The 23,729-nt window shown below is 39.9% G+C and overlaps 1 protein-coding gene across 3 annotated transcripts; it reads left to right on the forward strand.

Moving 5' to 3' along the window:
* The first annotated feature begins 152 nt into the window (after positions 1–152).
* LOC134871266 (breast cancer type 1 susceptibility protein-like) lies at positions 153–22,635 on the forward strand. 3 transcript variants are annotated; one of them, XM_063893963.1, is made up of 21 exons: positions 153–234; positions 1,856–1,944; positions 2,180–2,233; positions 2,335–2,415; positions 2,510–2,598; positions 2,685–2,721; positions 2,823–2,941; positions 3,071–5,689; positions 6,222–6,301; positions 7,144–7,279; positions 7,367–7,424; positions 9,804–9,889; positions 10,541–10,728; positions 10,811–10,898; positions 12,649–12,726; positions 12,889–12,929; positions 13,452–13,535; positions 16,104–16,161; positions 19,025–19,098; positions 19,855–19,918; positions 22,002–22,635. In XM_063893963.1, the coding sequence occupies exons 2-21, from the start codon at positions 1,871–1,873 to the stop codon at positions 22,094–22,096; spliced, it is 4,203 nt and encodes a 1,400-aa protein (XP_063750033.1). In that variant the 5' UTR covers positions 153–234; positions 1,856–1,870; the 3' UTR covers positions 22,097–22,635. The 3 variants fall into 3 exon arrangements, with proteins under 3 accessions (XP_063750033.1, XP_063750035.1, XP_063750034.1); XM_063893965.1 differs by having other exon boundaries at positions 19,858–19,918; XM_063893964.1 differs by having other exon boundaries at positions 171–200.
* The last annotated feature ends 1,094 nt before the right edge of the window (positions 22,636–23,729 follow it).

Here is a 23,729-nt window from a genome sequence, read left to right on the forward strand (position 1 = left end):
TATTAGAATTAAATCTATATAGGAGCAATTCTACCATATTTATGTAATTGGTCAGTATCCAAAGTATCTTAGTCACATACGCACAGTTCTTGACAGAATCTCCGTTTCTGATGTTTACAACCAGTGGGTGGCGCTGTGACACTGAAAACTGCCGTGAAACAAAAGCAGAAGAAGATGAAGTTGCGGGAAAACTGAAGCAGGTAATTCCTGTGTTGATAACTGTAAGAAAGAAAGGTAAATATAAACATATACTTTTATTACAATCATTCAGTGGCGGTTAACCAAAAAACTGTAGTCCATCCTTGGTGTCACGTGTTAGTATTAGGGTCGATTGTCTTAATATATGAGAAAGTGTGAGCCTACAACGTCAGTGGTGCAGGCCAAAACAAATCATAGCAGCTAGCCAGCCTGGTGTTTAGCTAGTTGTAAATGTAAGACGCTGTCACTGGTTATAAACTAGTTATTATTAAACTGGTTATTAAAATAACCATTAAAATACACTTATAATACAATACCAAATGTTGCTATTCATCGTACTTCTGATTTATCTCAATGAAAAAGATGCCTCAAGAAATGCTGTTTGTATCGTTATGCTGCTTTATAATGTGCCACAAAAATGATTCTCAGGAGACACTACTAATGTTATGTTATCTACAGACTCCTGAAAGGAAACACTATACTTTTGCATTGTTTATGTGTCTTCTTAACTGCATTAACATTTTTGAAATGTGTCTGTTTTTAATAGTAAGCCTTGTAACAAAGTAATGTAATGGAGCAGAGTAAAACCGAATGGAAATAAGTTTCATTATGGACATTATATACATGTAGAGGACAGTTCACATCCGAGCCCTTGTTCTTAACAACAGTGTTTTCACTTGGGGACCATCAATAAATTAGTTGTTGAATGACACAAAACCAATTCTATTGTTAAACTTTACTGTCGGCTCCCAGACCGTAGTCAAGGAAAACAGGGGACGACTCTCTGCAGTCTTCCAGGGCCGAAGCAACAGGCTTCGGGTTCAATAAGGTTGACAGACAAGCTCTTCTCTGGAGGCCGTTGTATTTATTAAGAACCTGTTACACATGCACTGTTCTTGCTGCTGTTCCGTTCATTTCTTTAGACACATAAACGCTCGCTCACTCTCGTGCACACACATACATCCACGCGCCACAACCCCCTCTCTCTCTTGAAGGTGCAGGTGATCTGACGCTGCGTGACTATTATATCATAACACCATTCTTAATATCTTCTTGCTAACTTGCTCAAATTAATGGAAATTATATCAAAAAACATAATAATTCAGTCCTTATTGGAATACTCTTTTTGATACCAACGTGTCAATCAATGAATTGAGTTAACATGCATATTATTGAAGATCAGTTTTAATTTTGTTCAGTAATCTCAATGTAATGTGGTGTAGTGACGCCAAATCGATAACAGATATTATAACTTCACCAGACAAATAAGACACACCTCTTTTTATTGGATTTAAGTGCTGCTGCTTCTTTTTTATTTGGGGTATTTTTGTGTGTTTTTTATCCAAAAGTCTTGATTACAATAGCATCTATGTCATGTGAACCAATTACTCCAAATCAAAAATGTGGACAAGGTTAGACTGCATTGAGTTAGAATAGTTCACACTTTAATAAACAATAGGATATTTCAAAGCCATACTGTGGAAGATTAGAGAGTCATTTTATTACCATAAAACAAATGGCTAATACAGTGTCTGTTCAGATGGGTACACTCTACTGTCCACTTAATGGGTGCCAACTGGAGTATATCATTTTGTCTAATATTATCTTGTTCTTATTGTTTATGGCCTCTAAGTGTGCTATGATTTTTCATTTTTAGCTTATACAAATCACCATGGAAACCCCTTTGGCCCATGATGTCAAAAAGGGGATTTCAGGCCTTTGGGAGACTCTGCAGTGTCCCATATGGTGAGTGTTATGCACTGCTGACCAAGAAATTAAATTAGAACATTTGAATGCCTCTGCCTCTTTTTTTTCATACCATGTTAACATCAAACAAATAACCTATTTGGCTTATAAACAATTAAATCAACCATGTTAATTTAATTGCTTATAAGCCAAATAGATTACGCAATATAACATTTTTCCTTTTGTTGAATTGTCCTGTTCTCTAATGACTTTATTCTTTCTTTTTCTCCTAAAGCTTAGATTTAATGACTGCACCTGTGTCCACCAAGTGTGACCATCAGTTTTGCAAGTAAGAGGTGTTTGATTACATACATTTTGTAAAAGGAACCAATGTTGTAAATGTTTTTTTACAAGCACAAACAATATATTTGTTTTTTTCTATATCACCAGATTCTGTATGATCAAACTTTTGGACAACAACAAACCAAGCAGGGCTAACTGTCCAGTGTGTAAAACCAAGATAACCAGAAGGTTGGACAAAATCTACAGTATGACATTAATTATTTTATAATACTACTTTATCTTAATACGTGTATTTTTTTGTAATTTCTTTTTACTAATGCAGGAGCCTGCAGGAGAGCCCTGGGTTTCAGAGACTTGTTTCAGGATTGCAGAACATGATCCAGGCATATGAAAATGACACAGGCATCAACTGTAAGACTACATCACAGACTCCTAAAACAACTTTGTAACATTAACACACATTACATCATCTAATAACGGTACTCTTCTGGTTTCAGACTTTACTGGTATGCACCAGGAAAAAGGACAACCAGGGTAAGACATTTAAACATTGAATCTTTAACCATTTAACCCAAAGCTTTTAAATTCACAATATTAGCTCACTTAGTATTCTCCCCTGTTTTTGCTCAACCCAGAGTCACGGATGCTGAAGCTACTAAACATTGTCATAATATACCATTTGAAGAAACACCAGACAACGAAGAAAACGTTGACAATGATGATCCGTCAAGGTCTCACTCCTCAACTATAGCAGGTAAAATCTTCAGGGGGTGCATTATTTCACGTCAATATTATTTCTCATTTCAAGGCTTAGGGTTAGTGTGTTGTCTTCCAAAAGATTAATCGTTTTTCCTTTCCCCATTCCTTTGTGGTTGTTTTGTAGCCCAGAATGGATTTGCACGACTAATGGGACTTGAAGACACAAGTCCTTTGGCGACAGAAAATGAAGGCCTGGACAGTGGTCTTGGAGAGGCCCCACCAATATCTGACAAGAAAACACACAGCCCTACAGATCATTTGGAAGCAGTAGAAACAGAAATGTCAGAAGTTATTGAAAAGAAAACACGTAAGACAAGAGGCAAAATGAAAGCCTCCCTTCAACCACCATTAATATCAGATGAGACCAAAGACCACCCTGTAAGAAAGTTCTTAAAGAAAAAGCAGAACAAGGATTGGGATCCTGACAAGATTCTCGAGGAGAAACAGAAAAAAAGTCTAGAGAAAGTCGCTGAGTGGCTCATGAAAGTTCCAACTGAAGGAAGTCTCGAGTTAGAGAAACCCAACGAAGACTCAGACGATTCTGACAGCTGTTCTTCCTCTTCAACAATAGATGTCAAACAACATAATAGCTCTGTGAATCCCACCAGAGAGGATCGTGCTAAAGCTCTCGAAGAACAGGTGTTTGGGGCCGTCTACAAACGAGGCAGAAAAGGAAACAGAAACAGCTCTCCACATAATGGTTTTGTCGAACCACAAACAACCAAAGAAATAGAAAAGGACTCAGAAACAAGGAAGAGGAACACTCCCGCTAACTTTGTCGAGAAAACAAGCACCGAAAACAAACATGGCAGCGATTGGGAGGAAGAGCAACAAAGGATAGACAAGGTTATTGATACCAGTGGTGACATTTTTAAAGAAGCAGAACAGATGGATGTCATGATGGAAAATGACACAGACAAATACGGGGAAGATTTAAACAACTTGCCAGAAAGTGAGAAACATGATGGCAAAGATGAGGTTCCTTGTCCTGCGTCTGATATTGAACCACTACCACCAAGAAGAAAGTTAAACAGAAGGACACGCAGCTCTCTCCAGCAGGTGGACAGTGATCTGCAGGAGCAAGCCAAGGAACAGTCAGAAATTACCGAGCAAAAGAAACCCAACAAGAAGAAAGGTAAAAACATGAGATCAGAAAAAGGCAAGCCGGCTAGAGTGCCGAAACCCCTTGTTCTGGTCGGAGTTCAAAATGGAGAAACCAGTCCTATGGCTAAACCGAGGTCAGAAGAAGTTCAAGTTCACATTGAGAATTACCCAAGCAGCGAGGACCGAGAAATCCCTGTCATGAGGAGCACTAGGAGAAGTAGAAGGATTCAACTCTTTGCTGAGGAAGTCCAGGAAGGTCACAAGAAAGCAAGCTGGAGAGCCAATAAAGCTGAAAAGGGAAGCATTGTTGCTAAGCAATCTGAGGAAGCTAAAAATGGAGAATTGGATGATACACCATCACCTAAGAACGAAAGCATGACACAGGTGGCTGAACAAAACGGATGCATTTATGATCATGATTTAGGAGGAATAGAAAACATGGAGTCTGGTGAGAAAACACCAAATGCTCCAGAGTCCATCGTCGAAGTTCCAAATACCGACACTTTTTCTGAAGCTAGTTCTGCTCGTAATGTCGCTGTGGTCCCGAGCTCTACCAGTCCACCTAAAGAAACTGAATGCCACAATCCAGCAAATCATCTCCCTAACAATACTCACTTGGAAACCTTGACCAGCCAGACAAAATGTGCCGGAGCTGTAAATGATGAGGATAACAACGACAGTGAACTGGACACGGAGCAACTGCTCAAGAGCTTCAAAGCCACTAAAAGGAAATCTTTCAATCTTGGCGGCCCAAATTTAAAAAGGAGCCGGTGCTTCGACCAAGAGAACATGCAGGTGTCTGAAGCAAAGGAAAGCAAGCGTGTTTGTTATGGTGTTGAATCTGTAAATAATCAGATGAACACAAACGAATCTAAAATGACAGTCCAAGAAGCATTACAAGAGAATGAAAAGTCAACTTGCAGTGATTTGATTTCCCCTTCCGACTCACCTTCCCCAAAACCAGTTGAGTTTGCTGATCAAGTGGTGCTAGAAGCCTCCATTCCTGATTGTTCAGGTCAGGATAGCGCCCTCACTCCCAATCAAGTATCCAAATGCGAAAAAGAAAGTCCTAACCTCTCTGTTGTGCGTCGTGTAGTAGATTCTGGGCTCTGCTTCACAGCCGCTGAACACGATGACTCAAACGAACACTTAAAGTATTCTCAGATCACAGAGAAGCAGCGTGATTGTACCGTAAAGGACGCTGGCAGAGGGATGGAGATAAGAGACGTGTGCAGTACAGCTGCCAGTGAGAAACCTTCAGTCAACCCCGCTGAACATTTCGTAAACACAGAGTTCTCTTTAACTCCAAGCGGCCTCAGTGCTCCAGTTGTACAAATCGGTGAAGCAAACAGCTGTGGAGAGCTGAGCGCCCATTCCCCCCTCAAGAGCAAACCCAGGAAGAGGACGAGGGCCCGGAGGCTGGAGTCTTCCTCGGAGTCAAACCGCAGTGAAGAGCGATTACCAACTTTGACAGAGATTTTTGGGACATCAGCTCCCCGCTCTGCTGTGACTAAGGACAAGGGGGACCGTGAGGGTGTTACAGTTCGTGGAGCACAACAGATGAGCCGTCCACCTGCAAGCCCAGATTGTGTTCCTAACAGCCAGGGCTCTGTGGACCTGTTTGGCACGCCAGATGAATGTAAGTTGATTCTCAGCCACCAATTTCCATTTTTAGGTTTGCAGCCTCCTGAGATGCATGCATATTTAGTCTTACCTCTATGTTGCTAACTTGCAAAAGGTGTGCTTGCTTTTTTGTTTCCCACTTTCGTGATGTCTGGAGTGGGGAAATAGGGATGCACAATATGGATTTGTTTCAGCCAATAGCAATGATTAGCTTCTTCTTGTTCTACTGTCTATACTGATTATACATAAAAACACACACACACACACTCAGGGAAGATGGATGCTTTAATAATTCATAGCTCTGAACTAATTTAATCTCACTGACATTATTATTATTATTATTATGAACATAACAAAAATAAAGAACAGCTTTGTGAAAAAACATCAATTTGCAATCATGTTGTCTTCCTGATTCGGAAAGTATTGATGTTGCTCTTGTTCAGTTAATGAAGGCCTTTTGACTTCATACTAACCACCGATAATTTATTGACTGAAAACATATTTCAAGCATCTAGATTCGAGGTTATTTCATTATTTTCTCTCTGCAGGTGAAGTCCCAGTGAATGATGTCGGCGCTTCCTCGCAATGCGAATCATCCCAATTCTCAAGCGAAGTTCTGGTCACACAGGTAAATATGATTATGTTCTCAGTTACTTTTGTTCATAGTATGCTGTTTAAATGCTGCCTCTGTTGAAAACACCTCTGAACTGGTGCTTGTTCAGCGTTACCTGGGCCCATTGTGCCTCACAGTGATGCATTGTCACATTACGCCCTATAGAGGGCAGCACCTACACTTCCCCCCACCCAAAGTGTCAGCTCCGAGATGACGGACTGCCTCGCTCAGTAAAAAATGTCCCCCTCAGCAGCTTTTCTAAATTGCATTTCATTTACGTTGGAGGAAATGCCGCCTAGGAGATGATTCTTGTTTTCTACCTCATCCATCTTCCACCGCTTCCACTTTTATCTGTCAACTGACAGTTTCACACCCTGGGGTTTAGAAAGGGCCCAGGATTAAACACATCTGTGGGTGCAGAGGTTTGTTGTTATTGGTCATTTGTGTACATAATCAATGCACTTGCGCTGTCAACTTAAAGGATGAAAGTCAAAGCATTTTGTCCAGTGAAGCGTTGAGACACATTTTTAAAACCGACTTGAAAAAGCTGTTGTCACTTCGCTCTGTTGTTTACTGATCTCCCTCTCATACATGCTAAATATTATCACCTTCTGGCTCTCTTATTCTGCCATGTATTCTCCTCCCTAAGTGCTGTCTGACTGAACAAGCACACATTCCCTTTCATTAAAGACTAACTGGCTGAGTTTTTAGTCCTTCTTCACTGATTGACGGTTGTTTTTGTTCATATGCGTCCAACTGTGCAGGCAGAATGCGTCCCTTCCCTTTTCTTCTAATTCCACCCTGTGTTTCAGTAAGTGCTGCATGATTCATTTGTACTTCTTTCTTTTCTTCTGCAGCAAAAGATAGAAATGCAGAAGGAGCTGGTGAGGTTGGAGAAGTTGATGGCTCTGGTGACTGAGGTCCTGCAGGAGAAAGAAGACAGTCCTGCAAAAGAAGTCCCCTCAAAAACAAATCCGAGCAGCACAACCACAGGTGAGCAGATAATCGATGAAGAATGATTGCTTTAGAGCTGAAAGTGTAGTTAAAAATGATTCAATGAGGAGTGTTTTGTGCCCCCAGGCCCAAACACAAACAGAGCAACAACGTGCGACAAGGACACAGGCCAAGGTTCAGACCCGTAAGTAAAGCACAGTAGACTTTTTACTAATGCATAAGTTTATATTTAGACATATTGACTCTTCCCTGAACAGATTTTCCTCATCTCACAGGCTAAATAAAAAATATAGATATAATAATAAACCAGTAATCCATTATTATAACCTGCTTAATTTGAGTATGTTGACACTGAAAACATAATACAATGGTCATAAATAACACAGAAACAAAGTTCAAGAAACAACAACTATAAAAAACATCCAAAGTAAATATTTTAGTTTCTAAAAAATGAACTAAATGTTCGTTGAGCTTCATTTTTTAAATCTCTATTGCAGTAAACTAAACTGTCCTAGTGAAACCAAATAAATGCTTCCCTAATCTCCCGTCTAACATGATCACATGAAATCCATTGTTTGCAGTCAGCAGGAAACGATTAGAGGGGCTGATAATATAACAGCTAAATGATTCTCAAGATTTGGACAGTCCGAACCGGTTCTACATTCCAGTCTTCATTCCTACAGAGGTTGGCTATCTCTAGATCTGGTGTCATTGTAAACTATCAGAACATTTGTAATGATGTGTGATCTTACAGTACATGTTACTTTAAATACTTTGTCATACCTGGAAATACTCCTCTTCACTTCCTGGCAGAGTTGGATGAGAAGATCGGTAACCCTCTCATACCCGGACATTACATATGCAGCTACAGCTAGCAGACGCTCAGTTACCGGGCCAGGTGACCCTAAAGTCAAACCTGGCTTTATCTGACTGTGTTAACACATGTTATTAAGTAATATCTGCTCCAGTGTGTTGTCCGTCTCTCCTCAGAGGATTGTAAACATTGTGAATACATTTTAAATTGAGCCATATTTCAAAACCACCATATTAGGAAAAACAATAACTGGAGCAAGTGGCATGTAATTGGTCTCTTTCGGTTTCGAACTGAAGGAAAAAGTTTGTGTTTGTGTGTGTATTTGTGTTTGTGTTGCTTGCTGGTCTCGTTCTCAGAGGGTGATGCATCTCAAGAGGACAGGCGGATAATCTCACTAATGAACCTAGAACCTGCTTATGCTGTGGAGAATAAAAAAGTCATTACTGACTGCATCTTATATGTCATTTAGAGCACTTAGAGGGAAACTTGTGTTGCCACAGTCATTTATCTCTCCCGCTTGACTACCTCTCGCCTTGCAGGGTTCTAAGTGCTGTCCTCCAGGCAAGAGAGGGAGGGGGGGGAAAGACGGCAGATGAACACAAGCAGGGCTTTAGCTATTCAAGTTTAAGATCAAAAAGCAAATACTCCATGAGAGCGCACTGGTGAAATCGGAGAGAATGGCTGGCACTGTAATATATGAAAAGTTTCCACTGAGCCATTATCACTTTGGTACAGGTAATTTAAATGGCGGCGTGCTGCCAGTATTTCCTTGAAGAAAGAAAGCCAAAAGAAAACAAAGAAAGGGACCTTCCAAAACTTTATTCATGAGTAATTGGATATTGAGTTTCTGCCAATAACGAGTTCTGATCCTACATTTACATCTTCCTCCTCATACCGCTGCAGTGTGCAGTCGGGGACTGAGAAGACAATGTTGTGTTTTTATTGCTTTGGCTCTATTCCAGCATTTTTGATTTGAAAAGAAACAATGACTGTGAGTTTAACTAGCTGCTATTCAGCTTCAGGGGGACGTAATCCCCTCTTTTAGCACAGTGCAGCAGCATAATGACCCTAAACATACACACAACACACCCAGGTTTACTTATTTATTTACTTTATCCGTTTTACTCTGTTGGCTGAGTCAGTGTTTTGACATGGATCACGTGTTCACTCACTGAGATGAGACTAAAAACAAGAAACAAGTCAGTGTGGCTGCAGTGAGAGCTCAGAGAGAAGAGATCAAGTATCTGCTAATGTTTGTACATCAAAGCCTTTAGACAATCATTGATTCGGCAGCAAATATTGACTCTATGTTAGTTTATGTAACCATGACCTGTTGCTTTTTCTCCCCTAAAACTACAAGGCGATACCTGTTTATCTAATGTGGATGCAAATAACCTTAAATTAACAAGTCGATCCTGAGTCAGCGCACATTAATCGAGCCTATCCAGATTAAATATATGTACAACTTCAGCCCTGACCTTATTGGGTTCTAGTGGTGTTTTGTAATGCTGTATGTCGCTTTGTGTAAACTACATAAAGGCAGTAGAATACAGTCTGTTGTTGCAGGAATGTTTGGATGGATTAACTTGGATGTCTATCTACAGGAATTTGGTTCAGTGCTCTACCCACAAGTGGAAAAACACAGAAATCTCAACTAGAAAATACACTCCACCTTACTGATCAGGGCTGGACATCTATACTTTGTTGTCTTATTTCTTTCATAAGTTTATGAACATGTCTCCTCTGCAGGGAAGCTGTTCAAGAAGCAGAGAGAGAGCCCAGCACAAGACCATCTGATGGGAAAGGTGTCATCCAACCCGGTGTGTCAGAGACGGGTAAGGCTACTGTCAGAGAAAGAAGCATGCTGGACAGCCGTCTTATTGAATGAAAGATTACATTTTTATCATCCAGAAAACACATCACTAGAAAAAGCCACACTTTGAACATTGTTATAAGCCTTTTTTCCACATTTTTAACATGCTTCATCTTCACAACACAAGGCAATCATCAAAAACATTATGCAGAAAAGAAAGGACAATTACACAACCAGGGAAACTGCACCGGCATCTATTCATCCCCTCAAACATCAGATAGGTTTAGATCCTTTATCAATGAAAGGCCTCCATACTATCTCAAATACATGCTGTCGTAATACATAGGATATCTTCTCCAATGGGAGGCCTGATAGCATTTGTCGCAACCAATGAAGTTTTACGCCTTTTTAATAGATTTTTTGATGATCCCTCTGAAATGACTGATCTATTTAACAGCTGCCACTCATCTGAATATTTTCAGTATGCCAGCAAGGTTTGGATTGACTGAGTTGCGCAGAGTTTAAGTGGTTTGTCTGGCTGTGGGGTTAATGGAACTCAAGCTCTCTGTGACAAATATGTGTTTGTATACAGAAACCCATTTCAAAGAGAACTGGCTCTGATCATCAGTCTAACTTCTGCTGACTTTCTTTCCACTTTGTTTTCTCTCTTTAGCCGGGGGGCCGGGTTTAAAAGCCACCGGTGCATCCAGGACTCCCAGTTCAAATTCAGCAGCCAGACCATTAAAGAGCAATGGTTCACCTTCAGATGGGCAAGAAGACAAAGAAAATAGCACTCCTCCGAAAGACAGAAGCAGAGCTAAGATGGTGCTGGTGTCCTCTGGATTAGCCCCCAATGAACAGGTGCACACCCACCTTTACAATCCATCAGTCGGTATCTATTTGGTCACAGTAGGTGAACTAATCTGATGTATTTGCCTTTTAGATGATGGTGAAAAAGTTTGCCAAGCGAGTTGGTGCCCGAGTGGTTTCCCAGGTTACCCCGGCGGTGACTCATGTTATAATGCACACAGGTAAGTGAGCTGAGTATATGAACATTTAGTGAACACTGTCCTACGCGTACAATCCATTCAGTGCACTTAGCTCGATACACAGCAGAGTAATTAAAGCTGCTTTTTTTATTTTTAAACCACTTCCCAGGTCCTGCTTTTCAATATGTTCTTGAGTGGGAACATTTCCATCCTTTCTACATGCAGTTACGGCTTGTTTTGTTCGTCTTTTTTTTTTTTAAAGCTCAAAGATAAGCTCTCTGTTTCTGCCTCACCCACGCACCCTCTCCTCCATTCATCTGCTTGTTGCTAATTACCCTCTCTGATAGATTATTTTTAATTTCAGAGCTCGCTGTCTCCAAAGCGCCACATTAAGCGTCACTGTTTAAGGAGACTTCTTTTTTTAAATGGCAGCTGTTTCCCGGGTAACCAGAAAAACGGGAACGCTGGTACACTTGATCTTTGTGGTTAAATGTTTGAAAGAGCAGGAGGCATGCCGCTCTGACCATTAGCATAAAATAATAATCATTTGATTGTTAAAGACACATCAATAACGTGCACTCTGCCACTGCCTGGAATACAAATCAATGGATAATTACTTTATTTCCTGAAGGAGGAACCACCCCTGACCCGGCTGATCAAACACGATTTCGTCCATGTGAAGCTATTCTGTGTTTTATGTTCATTCCTCTGCTGTGGGTGCAGTTTAAAAGAGCAGTAAATGAATAATAAATAAATATAACATAACACCACAATTTACCTAAGTAATTCAGAATTTGTTTCGCTTCAGCACTTAATCGTTATTTCAACTTGATAGGTTTTTGCCCCAGTGCCGCTGTTAAAAAAGCACACATAGGTGAATAAAATATGCCAAATAGGAGCAGCAAAAACAGTTATCACATTATACATTCAAACATACATAATATAATAGCCCTAAAGTGCTTTGTGCTGCCACCTACCTTCTTTAAAGTGCTTTAGTAAGTAGCATAAATGATTGCATAGTAAAAAAGTCATTTCTGGTGAGGGTCGGCGATAGTATTAGACATCATTTGTGCTTTATTTTTCTTGTTGTCCGTTTTGAAATGGCCCTCAGCAAATTCATAAAGTGTTCATAAAGTGTAATATGGCCCCAACCTGAAACTTGTGCTTTTCTTAAATATGTGCTGTATGTAAACATATATTGCGCAGTAGTTTTCAAGTTTCAATAAGCCCACTTTTCAGATAAATTCAGTCAATTAAAGCTGAACACTTTTCCTTACAAATCTTAGTTGATTTAAAATGTATTTGCATAACAAGCTTGGACTACACCCCTCATATTTCCCTTTATTATAAGCAATCTGAAGCCTCTGTTTGAAGGGATGAGCTGCCAACACTTTTTGTAAGTACATAAATGAAACCCTATGGAGAGCTGTGATGTGGGATGTATTTTTCTTAAAGCATGTTCCAGAATAAAGCATAATTGACCTACATTTGATTGATTTATTAACTTATCAGGCAAATATCTCACCTCTAGTGAGTGGCCCGGCCCTCAGTAAAAAAGTTTAGACACCTGCTGCTTTAAGAGAATATAGTAATCATTTATACACATTGCATCTGCATACTACGTTATTTGTTAATTGGAGAAAAAAAACCTCATATTTTGACTTTTTTCTTTCATAGAAACCGTGAAGCAACTACTTTCTCATCCCTAACACTTACATCAAAAGCTTCACATAAGGATGTGTTAATTAATCCTGCACATCTGTTCACACACCTCTTTCTCTTCTCTTGTCAGATGAACAACTGGTGTGTGAGCGCACACTAAAGTACTTCCTTGGCATCGCAGGCAGGAAGTGGGTGGTGAGCTTCCAGTGTGAGTCTCCATTCAAGCTCCTCCACTGATGTGTTTTGAACAATAAACGCAAAACGGCACAATGTGAACGGATGGGCAGGAATGAAAGCAGTGTTATATAATACAGTATCCACCCGGGATAGTGTTTGTGTTTCACAATAAACTCATGTTTTCTCTCCGCAGGGATTTCAGAGTGCTTCAAACTAAAGAAAGTCTTGGCTGAGGTAGGCCCGTCTGCATGCTCTTAGAATCTGTGCACCGGTGACTTCCTGTCACATCTCTGTTTGTCTATGTCGCATTACGGCAGCGTGATGAATCTCCCCATTTACTTCGCTGTGATACCTCATAGATTATTTGTCATCCGTGTGCTTTTGTAATCCCTGCATCTGGTTCTGTGCCATGCGAAATATAATCCTTTGCCAAGCTCTGTCAGGCAACGCCATTAATTATCAACAGTTTTATTCTTCATCCAGCCCAGTTTATAAGCATTTTCTGCATAATATAGAGGATGGAGAGATAGACCCCATACAATTATAAGATGAGCTCTGTCAAACTGAAGGATGTTCAGCGTACCCTGAGACCCTTAAAATAAATCAAGTTATATTAGGTGTCTGTCAGTTTACAGTCAGGCCTTTTATTACATGAGAATCAAATATTGCTTGAGTTATTTAAATGCTAATAGCAACAGGAAATGTTTCCTTATATTGTGAGTATGATATGATACTGAAGCTGGCTTTGTTTTTAAGAGTGCCTTTGAAGTGGGAGGTGATGTGGTGAACGGACCCGACCATCAGGGCCCCATGAGAGCCCGAACCACTGAAGACAATGATGTGAGTCCCTTACACAATGTGCCTGGAGCGCTTTAATGCAGTCTTTATTTCATCTACATGTAAATGCCAAGTCTGGCCCCAGGGAATCAGTGACAGCTGTGAGTGACTCAGCTATAATGTTATATTTGTGATTTCCATAAATACAGGACTTTACAATAACTCGTATCAAAAGGTTTTTATATACCTTCAAAAGTTAAATAAAATCAATACATTTGAAATGTTAACTTCATAAAAAAAGTTACTACCAATTAACTGAAGTATTTCTCTAAAATATTGAACATTTCTGACCAAATTAGCAACAATGAAAGTTTAAAGAGGCCATATTCAGGTTCTTATTTGTATTTTGTGCCTCTGCTCTGACATGTCTCCATGCTTTAATGTTCAAAAAGGTCTTTGTTTTTCTCAGACTGCCTGTGCTGCAGCACCTCTTTTCACCCTCTGTCTGGAACCAGAGCCCAGTCTGCTCTGATTGGTTGCTGGCCGGCTCTGTTAATTGTTCCACCATCTTGCCCCCCTAAGCCTATCACGTACAATGTGTTGGAGCGCTAGCCAATAGAAGTGCGAGTGATGTCACTATGTTACTAAAGTAAACAAAGGAGTCCAATTAAGGCGTTTCAGGGAGGGATGTGTGATCCCTCTGGTGTGTACTTTGGGATTCAAGCCTTTGCAGACCATTTACATGCTCAAAAAGCTACATACTGGGACACTGGAAAGGGAAAACCCCCAAAAGCAAGAAAATAAATCTGCCTTAATTATTATTTATAACAACAGCCTGAAAACATAAGCAGAAAACCTGTCATCACATTTGATTCAGATGTTGCTAAACCTAACCAATTGATGATAATGTTCACTCAGTCAATCACTGCTCCTCGGTTCCGGATTCAGAGAAGATGAATGCCCAGCTCTGTAATCATAGCTTGCACTGGTACAGAAAATGTGAATCTCAGGCATTTCCTCCAGCTTCAGCTCTTTACTGCCTGCTGTCGCTCTCCGGGCTAGTAAACACAATCAGGTGTGGGAAGTTTGTTTTAGAGTTTTGGTACAGCTGGATCACAAACATCTCTGGATCTGATGGAAGACTCGGCTTTAGTTGAGCAATGTGAGCATCTGTTAAAACTCCAACACACAAACTAAGCTCACTGATACACATCAACTATTGCATAGGAAATACTGAAACCACTTTATCAAGACAACGCTCACCTGTCCCGTAGGCAGATGATGGACAGAATGAGTCTATAAGAAACATTAAATGGTGGTGATAGTTTTTGGCATTGACACCAAATGTTTTTAGACAAAATCAAGCCAGGGACCATTCAGCTACGCTTCTTACATCCTTAAAAAACTGGGTAATCACGATGCCCCCATTAAAGAGTAATCTAACAGTTGGTAAAGCAAACTGAAAGCAGTGCATACACTATCCAGTGAAGAGGCCGCTCTCTGTTTTTAGAAATTTAGATGGGTTTGAGCTTCTTGCCCTTCATTTACTCCACCCTTTAGCCCACAAAAGCCTTTATCAGAAGACAAACACTCCATACTGTTAAACTATTTGTAAGTGGCTACATTAAATAATAATTTCCTTAACACACAAACTTATCCAGAGAAAGAAAAAACACCCAAATTGCCAACCTTTTCTGTGAAAGCACTTCTTCTGACAACAAAGAACAGTCTGATTCTATGAAGAAAATGAGATGGGGTCTCAATAACGACCAGCACCAGCCTCTCAGCTCAGGCCCTGTTGTAAAAAAGCTAATGCTTATTTTCCCTCTTCTTGTAAGGCCAGCAGGACCGGGATCGGTTGCCACTGAGAGGGAAAAGTCTAGAATCTAGACTAGATGTTATGCGGGCCGTATCGCTGCCTTCGAAGGACCTCCGCTAATTGAATTTGCCAGTAATTTCAGGCTAATTTAAGTGGCCTTAATTCAGTGCAGACACTCCGATGGAGCCAGACAGATTGTCCTGTCCATACTCACTCTCCATATCTCCACCAGAGTGACAAACAGGACCAACATTTAAAGTGTGTGTGGGTGTGTGTGGGTGTGGGGATTTGCACGTTATCACATCGCACACTCTAATACCTCCTGAAGGATATTAGGTGTTGTCTTAATTAAAAATCTGCAACAGAAACCCTTTTTCATCTCACCCGGCACCTCTGGCTAATGATCATTATGGACGGACAGGGAGGTGAGAGAAATTAGTATTTCTCCCTCCAGCAGCTCGGACATTTATCTTCTACACACACACACACACACACACACACACACTGTACGGTATATGAGACTGGGATGAGTCGCCTGTTTCCTTTCTGTAGTATGGGGTTCAAGGAAAACAATTTTTACATTCCTGTTTCAATGCTTATTGACCCTGAGCGCAATAAAACAATATGCCCCTGATGTCGGGCAGGTCGTTTTTCTTAGCTTGTTTATAAGCGTGATATAACCTCGACTGTTTGCTCTTTTCTGTTCAACTCATCCCTGAATCTACCGTTTTTTGATGAGGACTGCCAGTTATAAATAACTAAATATGTTTGGTAAAGCTTCCTCTTACTTTGCATCTTCTTTTTCTCTCTAGTTGCTCATGAAGGGCTTTAAGATCTGCTTCCAAGGACCTTTTACAGACATGACCACAGGTAAATCACATCAGCAATGTCCGAGTGAATAAAAAACATGTTGAGTTTATCAAGGAAATGTAACAACACAGTCCTCTTTGCAAATGTTTTAAAGGACAGTTCGGTACATTGAGCTGACATACCGTGAACCTCAAACACCATTGTTTCCTCCTTCACGTGCAAATCATGAATATGCATATCACAGTGGTAAAACGGGCGAATTACAACAATCACGGTAGTCCAGCCCCAACATTTGCATACATCAGCTACTGGAAACCCTAACGCTAACACTTACCACTCCGTAACGTTGCTCTCCAATCTCCGACCAACTGGCTGTTCTTCAAATGCATCAGTTTCCTCCTCCGATAAAGACTCAAACATGTAAGGTTTGATGCCAATAGCCTCCATGGTTCATCTCTCACAGTTTCTGAACTTCACTTACTTCTGTGGGCCAATCAGCCAATCAGAGCAGAGCTTGTCATAATTATTTAAATGAGCCCCCAAATATGGCAATTCAGCTTGTTTCATTCTAGGACCAAATCATAGGGTAGTAAATGGGTCTGTGAAACCGCATCTGGACATTTTTTGGATCAACCACAGTTATATACCTTCTTTGTAGACACCAGAGAACAATTTAAAACACCAGATAGATGCTTTCATTGGCACCTTTTGAGACCTGACAATACTCCCTTGTTCATGCTTTGTTCATCCTAACATGCTGAGCAGAGGATTTATGCAGTTGGTTTAGTTAGTGTCTAAAGTGTTTCAGGTAATTTTTGTCTTTGTTTCATATTTCTGCTAAGTGTTAAGCTCTGTAAGCAACAAAAGGGAGTTGTGTGACATGCAGATTTCTGACAAGGTGATGAGTAACTTGCAAATATATTTTAAAAATATTTTATTTCGGTAAAAGCTTTTATCCATCCGAGCATTTCTGAGGACTGAGTGTTGGAAATATAACTGCAACTTCTTCATGTATGTACAGCTCCGGAAAAAATGAAGAGACCACTCCAAATGATTTCCTAAATCTTTATCTCTACATGCATGGCAGCCAATACAGTCTGTTGAATTCCAACACAGAGAAATACTGTCAGTATTTTATAGAATATAAAAATAATAATAATTTAACTCAAAGACACAGCTATAAATAGTGAAACCAGAGACACTGATGCTGCCTGCAGTGGGCTGTATGTAATATGTCATTTGCTTAACTTTACTCGGATACATCTTACAATAGCTGCCCTCTTTATAGCCATCTCTAAATACCATCATTTCTGTTGTTCTACTCCAGCTCTGTCTTATTTATCTAAGTAACACAGCACTCAAACGCTACAGGAAGTCCAGCACCTAGATAATGTTTCTGATTAATGACCACAAATTCTCACTTGCATATGCTTTCAAAGAAAACACTGGAAACTTTTTTCCCTTCCTGGAATCCTTGCCCTTTTCCTAGCCGTCTCTGTTTCCTCAATCGAGAATTACTTTGATCAACTGCACTCATTCCGTTTTTATGTCTTTGTCCTGCAGGACCCTGATAGACACCCGCCTTGCTTTTAGAAGAGAAGGGGGAAGAAATAATAAAACCTGAGTTAAAGAGTGTAGAGTATTTCAATCATTTCAATAATTTGTTATTGTATATATTTTCTTGTCTAATTTTTGCACTTTTTTATTTATCTTATTTGCACTGTGTATGTTGAGTTGTTGGAGGAGCCTGGGATATAAGATTTTCATTGCCAACATATACGCTGTTGCTGCTGTGCATATGACAAATAAAACCTTTGAACCTTTGAACCTTAAAGTAGCTGACAGAGGTTTTGACTGACACAGCTTGAAACCTGTGCTGTTTTTTTTTTACGCCTGTCATGCTGGCCCCGGAGAACAATGACAAGTGTTTCCAGAGTGTGGGTGGATTGAATGTGGACTTCGGAGCTATGCGAGACATTTTTGGTGGGTTTTCATATTGCACAGTGGTTGCTATGGTGTCAGTTGTCTGGCTGGACTTTATTTTATCCAAAAAAATATATATAAATAAACTTGTAGTCATGGCTAAAGTGCTGTTTTCGTCTTCTAAAATTGGTATAAATATCTTGGTCTAACAATGTTTGCACCAGCCTTGGTCGAAATGATTCAAACATCAAGGTCAAGAGGGTTGGGTTGCCCCTCAAACTAAATGCTTTTTGGTCTTTACCCTTCCTGCATGAATGAATGGACAGATAGATCATGGGTGAAGGTCTCGCGGGGCACATTGCTTAAGAACCCACAAGGCAGCATTCTTTAGTTTCCTCCTTCCTGCGGCTCTTAAAGTGCTTCTGCTGCATCCTCCCGCTGCCTTCTGGATCGATGAAGCTTTGCTAATGGGTCGACATCTGCTAGCTAGCGTGAGGAGTTTAAAGACTTTCCTTTACATGGCACAATCATGAGGCTGGAGTCTGTTCTCTTCAGCACTGCAAGATTCCATCCATTATTTAATTGCTTGTGTTTGTGTTGTATAATGATGAGGTTACCCACAGCGTACACTGCAGGTTGATTTGAGGTTTCCCGACCCAAATGACTCATGTTTTCCCAGCCGGTGTTTAGTGGCTGATATGATGAAGCGACAACAAAAACACACATCTAATTTCATTTTTCCAAATGAAGTTAGATGTGTGTTGACTGACTGGGTAAGATGCAGATATTGATTTATGGGGGAAGAGTTGTATGTATTGACCTGTTTTCCATCCTTCCGATCAAAGGAAGTCTCTGCTTAATATGAGTCTGCTTTGTATTCCCTGGGGGTTGAAGGGGGGAAAGCAGAGAGAATCAAATTTAATATAACCAAGGACGCTTTTATCAAACAGGGTTTTATCAAAACAGTCGACATTTAGAGCCAACTCTGTGTTTATTTCAGATGAAATGGAGTGGATGGTGGAGCTCTGTGGAGCCGCTGTAGTCCAAGACCCACTTCTCCTCGACAGTAAACAAGTAAGAGTCAGTTACTTAGCCGCCTAGCCGTGAAGTTGTTGAGTATTCCTTAAAAAAAAATGCTGGGAGGACTGCTTCAAATTAGATCTTTTTGAGTTTCCAGGAGTGTATGAAAACTCCTTGATAACGTTGATCCCAGATTTGAGCATATGATTACAGTTGTATTGTTATTTACAAAGATAGCATTTTCTTTGTGAGCAACTTAGCACGCAGACTTTTAGCTCTGCATGCTAACTAGCTGAAGCTACAGCTTCACAAAGCGTAACATGACCATGAGCTCTTTGTATTGTTCCCCTTCAGTGTAGTGTTTCAGTTTTAATGATTCCAGTTCACTTCAGATTTCTGGTAGTCGTAAATTACAATCAATACAAGCAATCTAATACCTGTAGGGAATAAGTGGAAGTCAGTGAACTGCTCGCCTCCCCCAACTGAGCAATTATCTGACTTACAACGCTGTGGCTCCCATAGTGTCTAATGTTTTCCTTATGGGTTTGATTTTATTTTAAATGTATTTAAATGAAGCCATGAATCATCTAAGTGACACATTATAAATAAAAAGGGATTGAGTAATGCTGAAAATCCCCAGCTCTAATAACCTTTAAACCAGCAGTCCAAGACACTTCATGTTGCTATTAGATAATCTGACAAGCAGGTGTGACAATTTAATTCATCTCCAATTAGTCTGGCTATAAATATACTGTGTTCTACTTATTTTTAATACTGAATAATGCATATTTTTCTCAATTTTTTGTTCAGCAGAAGTCCCATCAGCTCGTCATTGTACAGCCTGGATCTGAGTCGTCTTCGTCCACATACAGCAGTGAGTCTAAAAACGGGTCCTGCTACTTTAATGACTTTTAATTCTTACTCAACCTCTGTTTCATTCATTAACACACACTAACATAGACACACCCGGACATAAAGAGTTCATAAAGATTAGAGTGAAAACAACAGCTGGAGCTCATTGCACAATTCCTTCATGGTTTCACCCGGGGCTTCGAGACTGGGACATGCATGGACCTATAGAGTGTCAGACGGGAATCATTTGTGATGGATAATATGCCAACAGATTGTAATCATCCATGAGGCTGCATTAGCAAATATGCTGCGAACACAGGTTATGCGGGTTTACAGAGAAAGTAAGTCAGTGCTGAGAATACATGATGCAAACACACTTTTCCTAGAACAGATAAGTGATGACACATGGTGAGGTTTTGCAGCAGAATAACAGACAACCCATTATTTCTGTGGTGCAAGATGAGAGTGTATGCCACCATTGATGTTGTTTTCCTGAACTTGAAATGGCATCAACTCCATTCAATTTAAGTCAAATAGGAAGATTTATTGAGGACTTCCTGCTCGACCTACGTTGGGTTCAAGTTTCCTTTTAAGAGACACAGGGTGAGCATGTGGCTGATGGTTTCAAGCTAACCAAGTTAGCTCAAGTATGTTCACTTGAAAAGCATTTTCTCTAAGGAAAAGGACATTTAATTAAAGACATGACATTAAATTGTAACAATAATGGCTTAGGAGAGAAGCAGGATTTTTAACATGAGCTTACAGGCTGCCTCTTGATGCTAGCTAGTCAGTGCTAGCCAGTCAGCAAGCTGTCTTTATTAGCTTTAAAATGCTAATGCCACAAAAAATATATAATCTTTATAATAATTTATTGTTTTTTTACAAGCTGTTGATTCTTTGTTGATGTTACATTTATTTTCAAGGTAGCCATCATTTGGTCCTGTTATTTGGAAAAGGCCGTTGATGACAAGGCAGTTAATTTCTGTACTGTAGCGAATGGCCCACAATTATAGACATTCTGGCCGGGCTGCATGTTTGCACACCTGTCTGTCCGTTAGTGCATGGATTTAAATGTGTGTGAGAGTGACGTGGCGGTGAAATGGCAGACGCTGCCAGCCAGTATGAGACAGGTTTCCAACAAGAGCGAGAGAATTTACTTGCCAGGCAAGTGAGTGTGAAAGAAGTTAGGCAGCAGAGAAACGGCCAAGACAAAATGTCAGATCGGAGCTGGGGGAAATGTCAAAACAAGTTGGCTACTAAAGAGAGAGTCTGCCATAGCACGAACAGAGCCGACAGTTTGAAACAGAGAGGGAGCAAGAGGCAGTGAGCCGCCCCCCCCTCCTCCTAATTTACACTGCTGCATATTTAATGCATCTTTTTCCTCTTCCTCGTCCTCTGGCAACCATAGCCCAGGTAATCGAGTATCCCAACCCCTTCCCTATCCCCTTTATCTTCTTCTTATGCAACATTGATTCAAATCACACACATCTCTCTTTCTCTCAACCATCCTCTGATAAAATGGAAATGTGTGAGTATAAGCACACACTCCTGATTATGTTTTACGACATGTATTCTGCAGTCAGTTAGGGTTAGTGCTTAATTCACAAATGTGCGTGATCTATGTTTATAAGAGAGGATTTGTTTTTCGGTGATTGCCTGGGTTTCTGAGACCACCATCATTCTGTCTGGTTCAGAACTGATAGGTCTTAACGCTATTTCAGATCTAAAGCACTATTTTGTAATTGATATACAAACAGCTTGAAGACAGCTGAAGTGAGAGAAGTTGTCGCCTTAGAGAACACCAGATAATGATATGTATAATAATAATTCAAATGCGAGATGAGAAAAAAACCATTCAAAATAAATATGCATCACAAAATAAACAATGTAATGCGGCGATAATTAACCAATAAATAATCCTATAGAAATGCAAGGGAAAGTAACTCGTTAGTCAATGTGGATTCAATCTAATAATTACTGCTTTTTAATTTGGAATTGAAGCAAGCACTTGATAATATGGTTAGTATTTCCTTACTGTGTGTGCTTGTAATATTAGCCATGATTTTGTCCTTTGTAGACTCACTAAGGCATCTTCTTCTCAACAGGTCTGTCTAAACGAGCTACAGTCCTGACTCGTGGTTGGCTGTTGGATACCGTGGCGACCTACACCCTCCAAAACTACAATAAGTACAAAACATGAGCCCAAGAAAAAAGTTCAGTTAAGCCACTGATTCATTTTACAACCACTGTGTTTTAATGTCCAATACTTTATCTTAACTGTAATCCTTCTGTTTTATGGACAAAGCTCTGCGTGTTGTTTTGCCTGTCATGTTGTATATAAAGTTCAATCAACAGAAGATGCTTGAATTTAGTTGTTCTTCTTGTTCTATAGCCCAAAATAAGAACATTTACGTCTTGGGAAAGAACAATTTCCCAGGAATCATTGGACATCCCTTTTTTTTTAATGTAAGACCTCTGCTACACCTTACTTATAATTGAAACAAGACTAAATGCATCGCAAAAGAGGAATATGATAAACAAAATGGGACTCTCAGGATGAATCCCTTGTGCACATATAGCTATTACTAATACTCACATTAATTATGAATAAATAAATAATGGGCCCATCATAGAAAATCTGGAAATCACAACATTTGTATTGTTTATTGAGAAAATCCTTATATGAAAATTGGTTTTAGGTGGCTGAAGCTTTCAAATAAATCACATTATACAGTCAAACGTGGTGTTCATTTGACCAGAGTTGCCTTAAGTAAACTGTTGTTTGGTGCATAAATCAGTATATTAAGGAAGGTTGAAGGTATGAAATGCTAAAGTCAAAGTAGAACAGACCTTTTAACAACAGTGATCCTTGGGGTTTCTGAAACAGCCATTTACAGTATTTAGTACTCCTAAGTCTCCTGTCACATGTAATGTATCTTAAAGCTCCTGTTCGACAGTGTTCCTACTGCTGGTTCATAGCTCTGCCATGTATCCTGCAAATCCCCGGCGTATGTCAGCTTTCTGGTCGTGGCAGAAAGCCTGTAGCTCTTCCTGAACATGGCTTGAATGCAGCAACATGTTCTGCAGAGACTTCTTGAATTATTGAACAGCCATTGTGTCAGAATAAAATGAGAGAGAAGAGATTTCCTGTAAAGGGCCATGTGGGGGCACAAAAACATACCTGTCATTGTGCTCAACAAAGTGTCCGCAGAGAATACAATTTGATGGTTCTGTTCGGTTTAAAAAGACATGAAAAAGAAATCATAGATATTCACTTTGCTGTCACATAAAGAACAATAGCAAAAACTCCTCACAACTGAAAGGCTGGAACTCGTCACTTCGGCTGACAGTGACTTAAACAGTTGATTAACCATCAAAATATGAGTTATTTGACTCATTATTTTAATTTTCGGAAATCAGTCCTAATTTTAGAGTGTGGTGTTCTGTTCTACCACTGGACGAACCTTCCTTACCGGTCCATTTGCTCCTCTAATATAATTTACGGGCAGCACAAACCGTCCCCGGCATTTGTGTTTGGTGATTCATTCTTTTAAAAACAGTATTAAACCCTAAAATCTACTTTCCGAGAACTGGATGTCCCTTTTTCAAATGCTAAAAAACAACAAATATGTAAAAAGCATTTACATGTAATACTTGATCATTTGGTTACTTGCGTGTTCACAACAAAGTTAACTTTAGAGTTTTTGGAAAGGTAACCCGAAAAGAGCATTTTACGTTCATAACGCGCACACTGCTCCTTCTTCTAAAAAAGTGAATGTGTTATAAACCAACGACAGGCTATGAAGTTTGCAGAAGAAGTCCAGATTTTAGTC

Source organism: Eleginops maclovinus, chromosome 10, assembly GCF_036324505.1.
Source record: "Eleginops maclovinus isolate JMC-PN-2008 ecotype Puerto Natales chromosome 10, JC_Emac_rtc_rv5, whole genome shotgun sequence".
Taxonomy (NCBI): domain Eukaryota; kingdom Metazoa; phylum Chordata; class Actinopteri; order Perciformes; family Eleginopidae; genus Eleginops; species Eleginops maclovinus.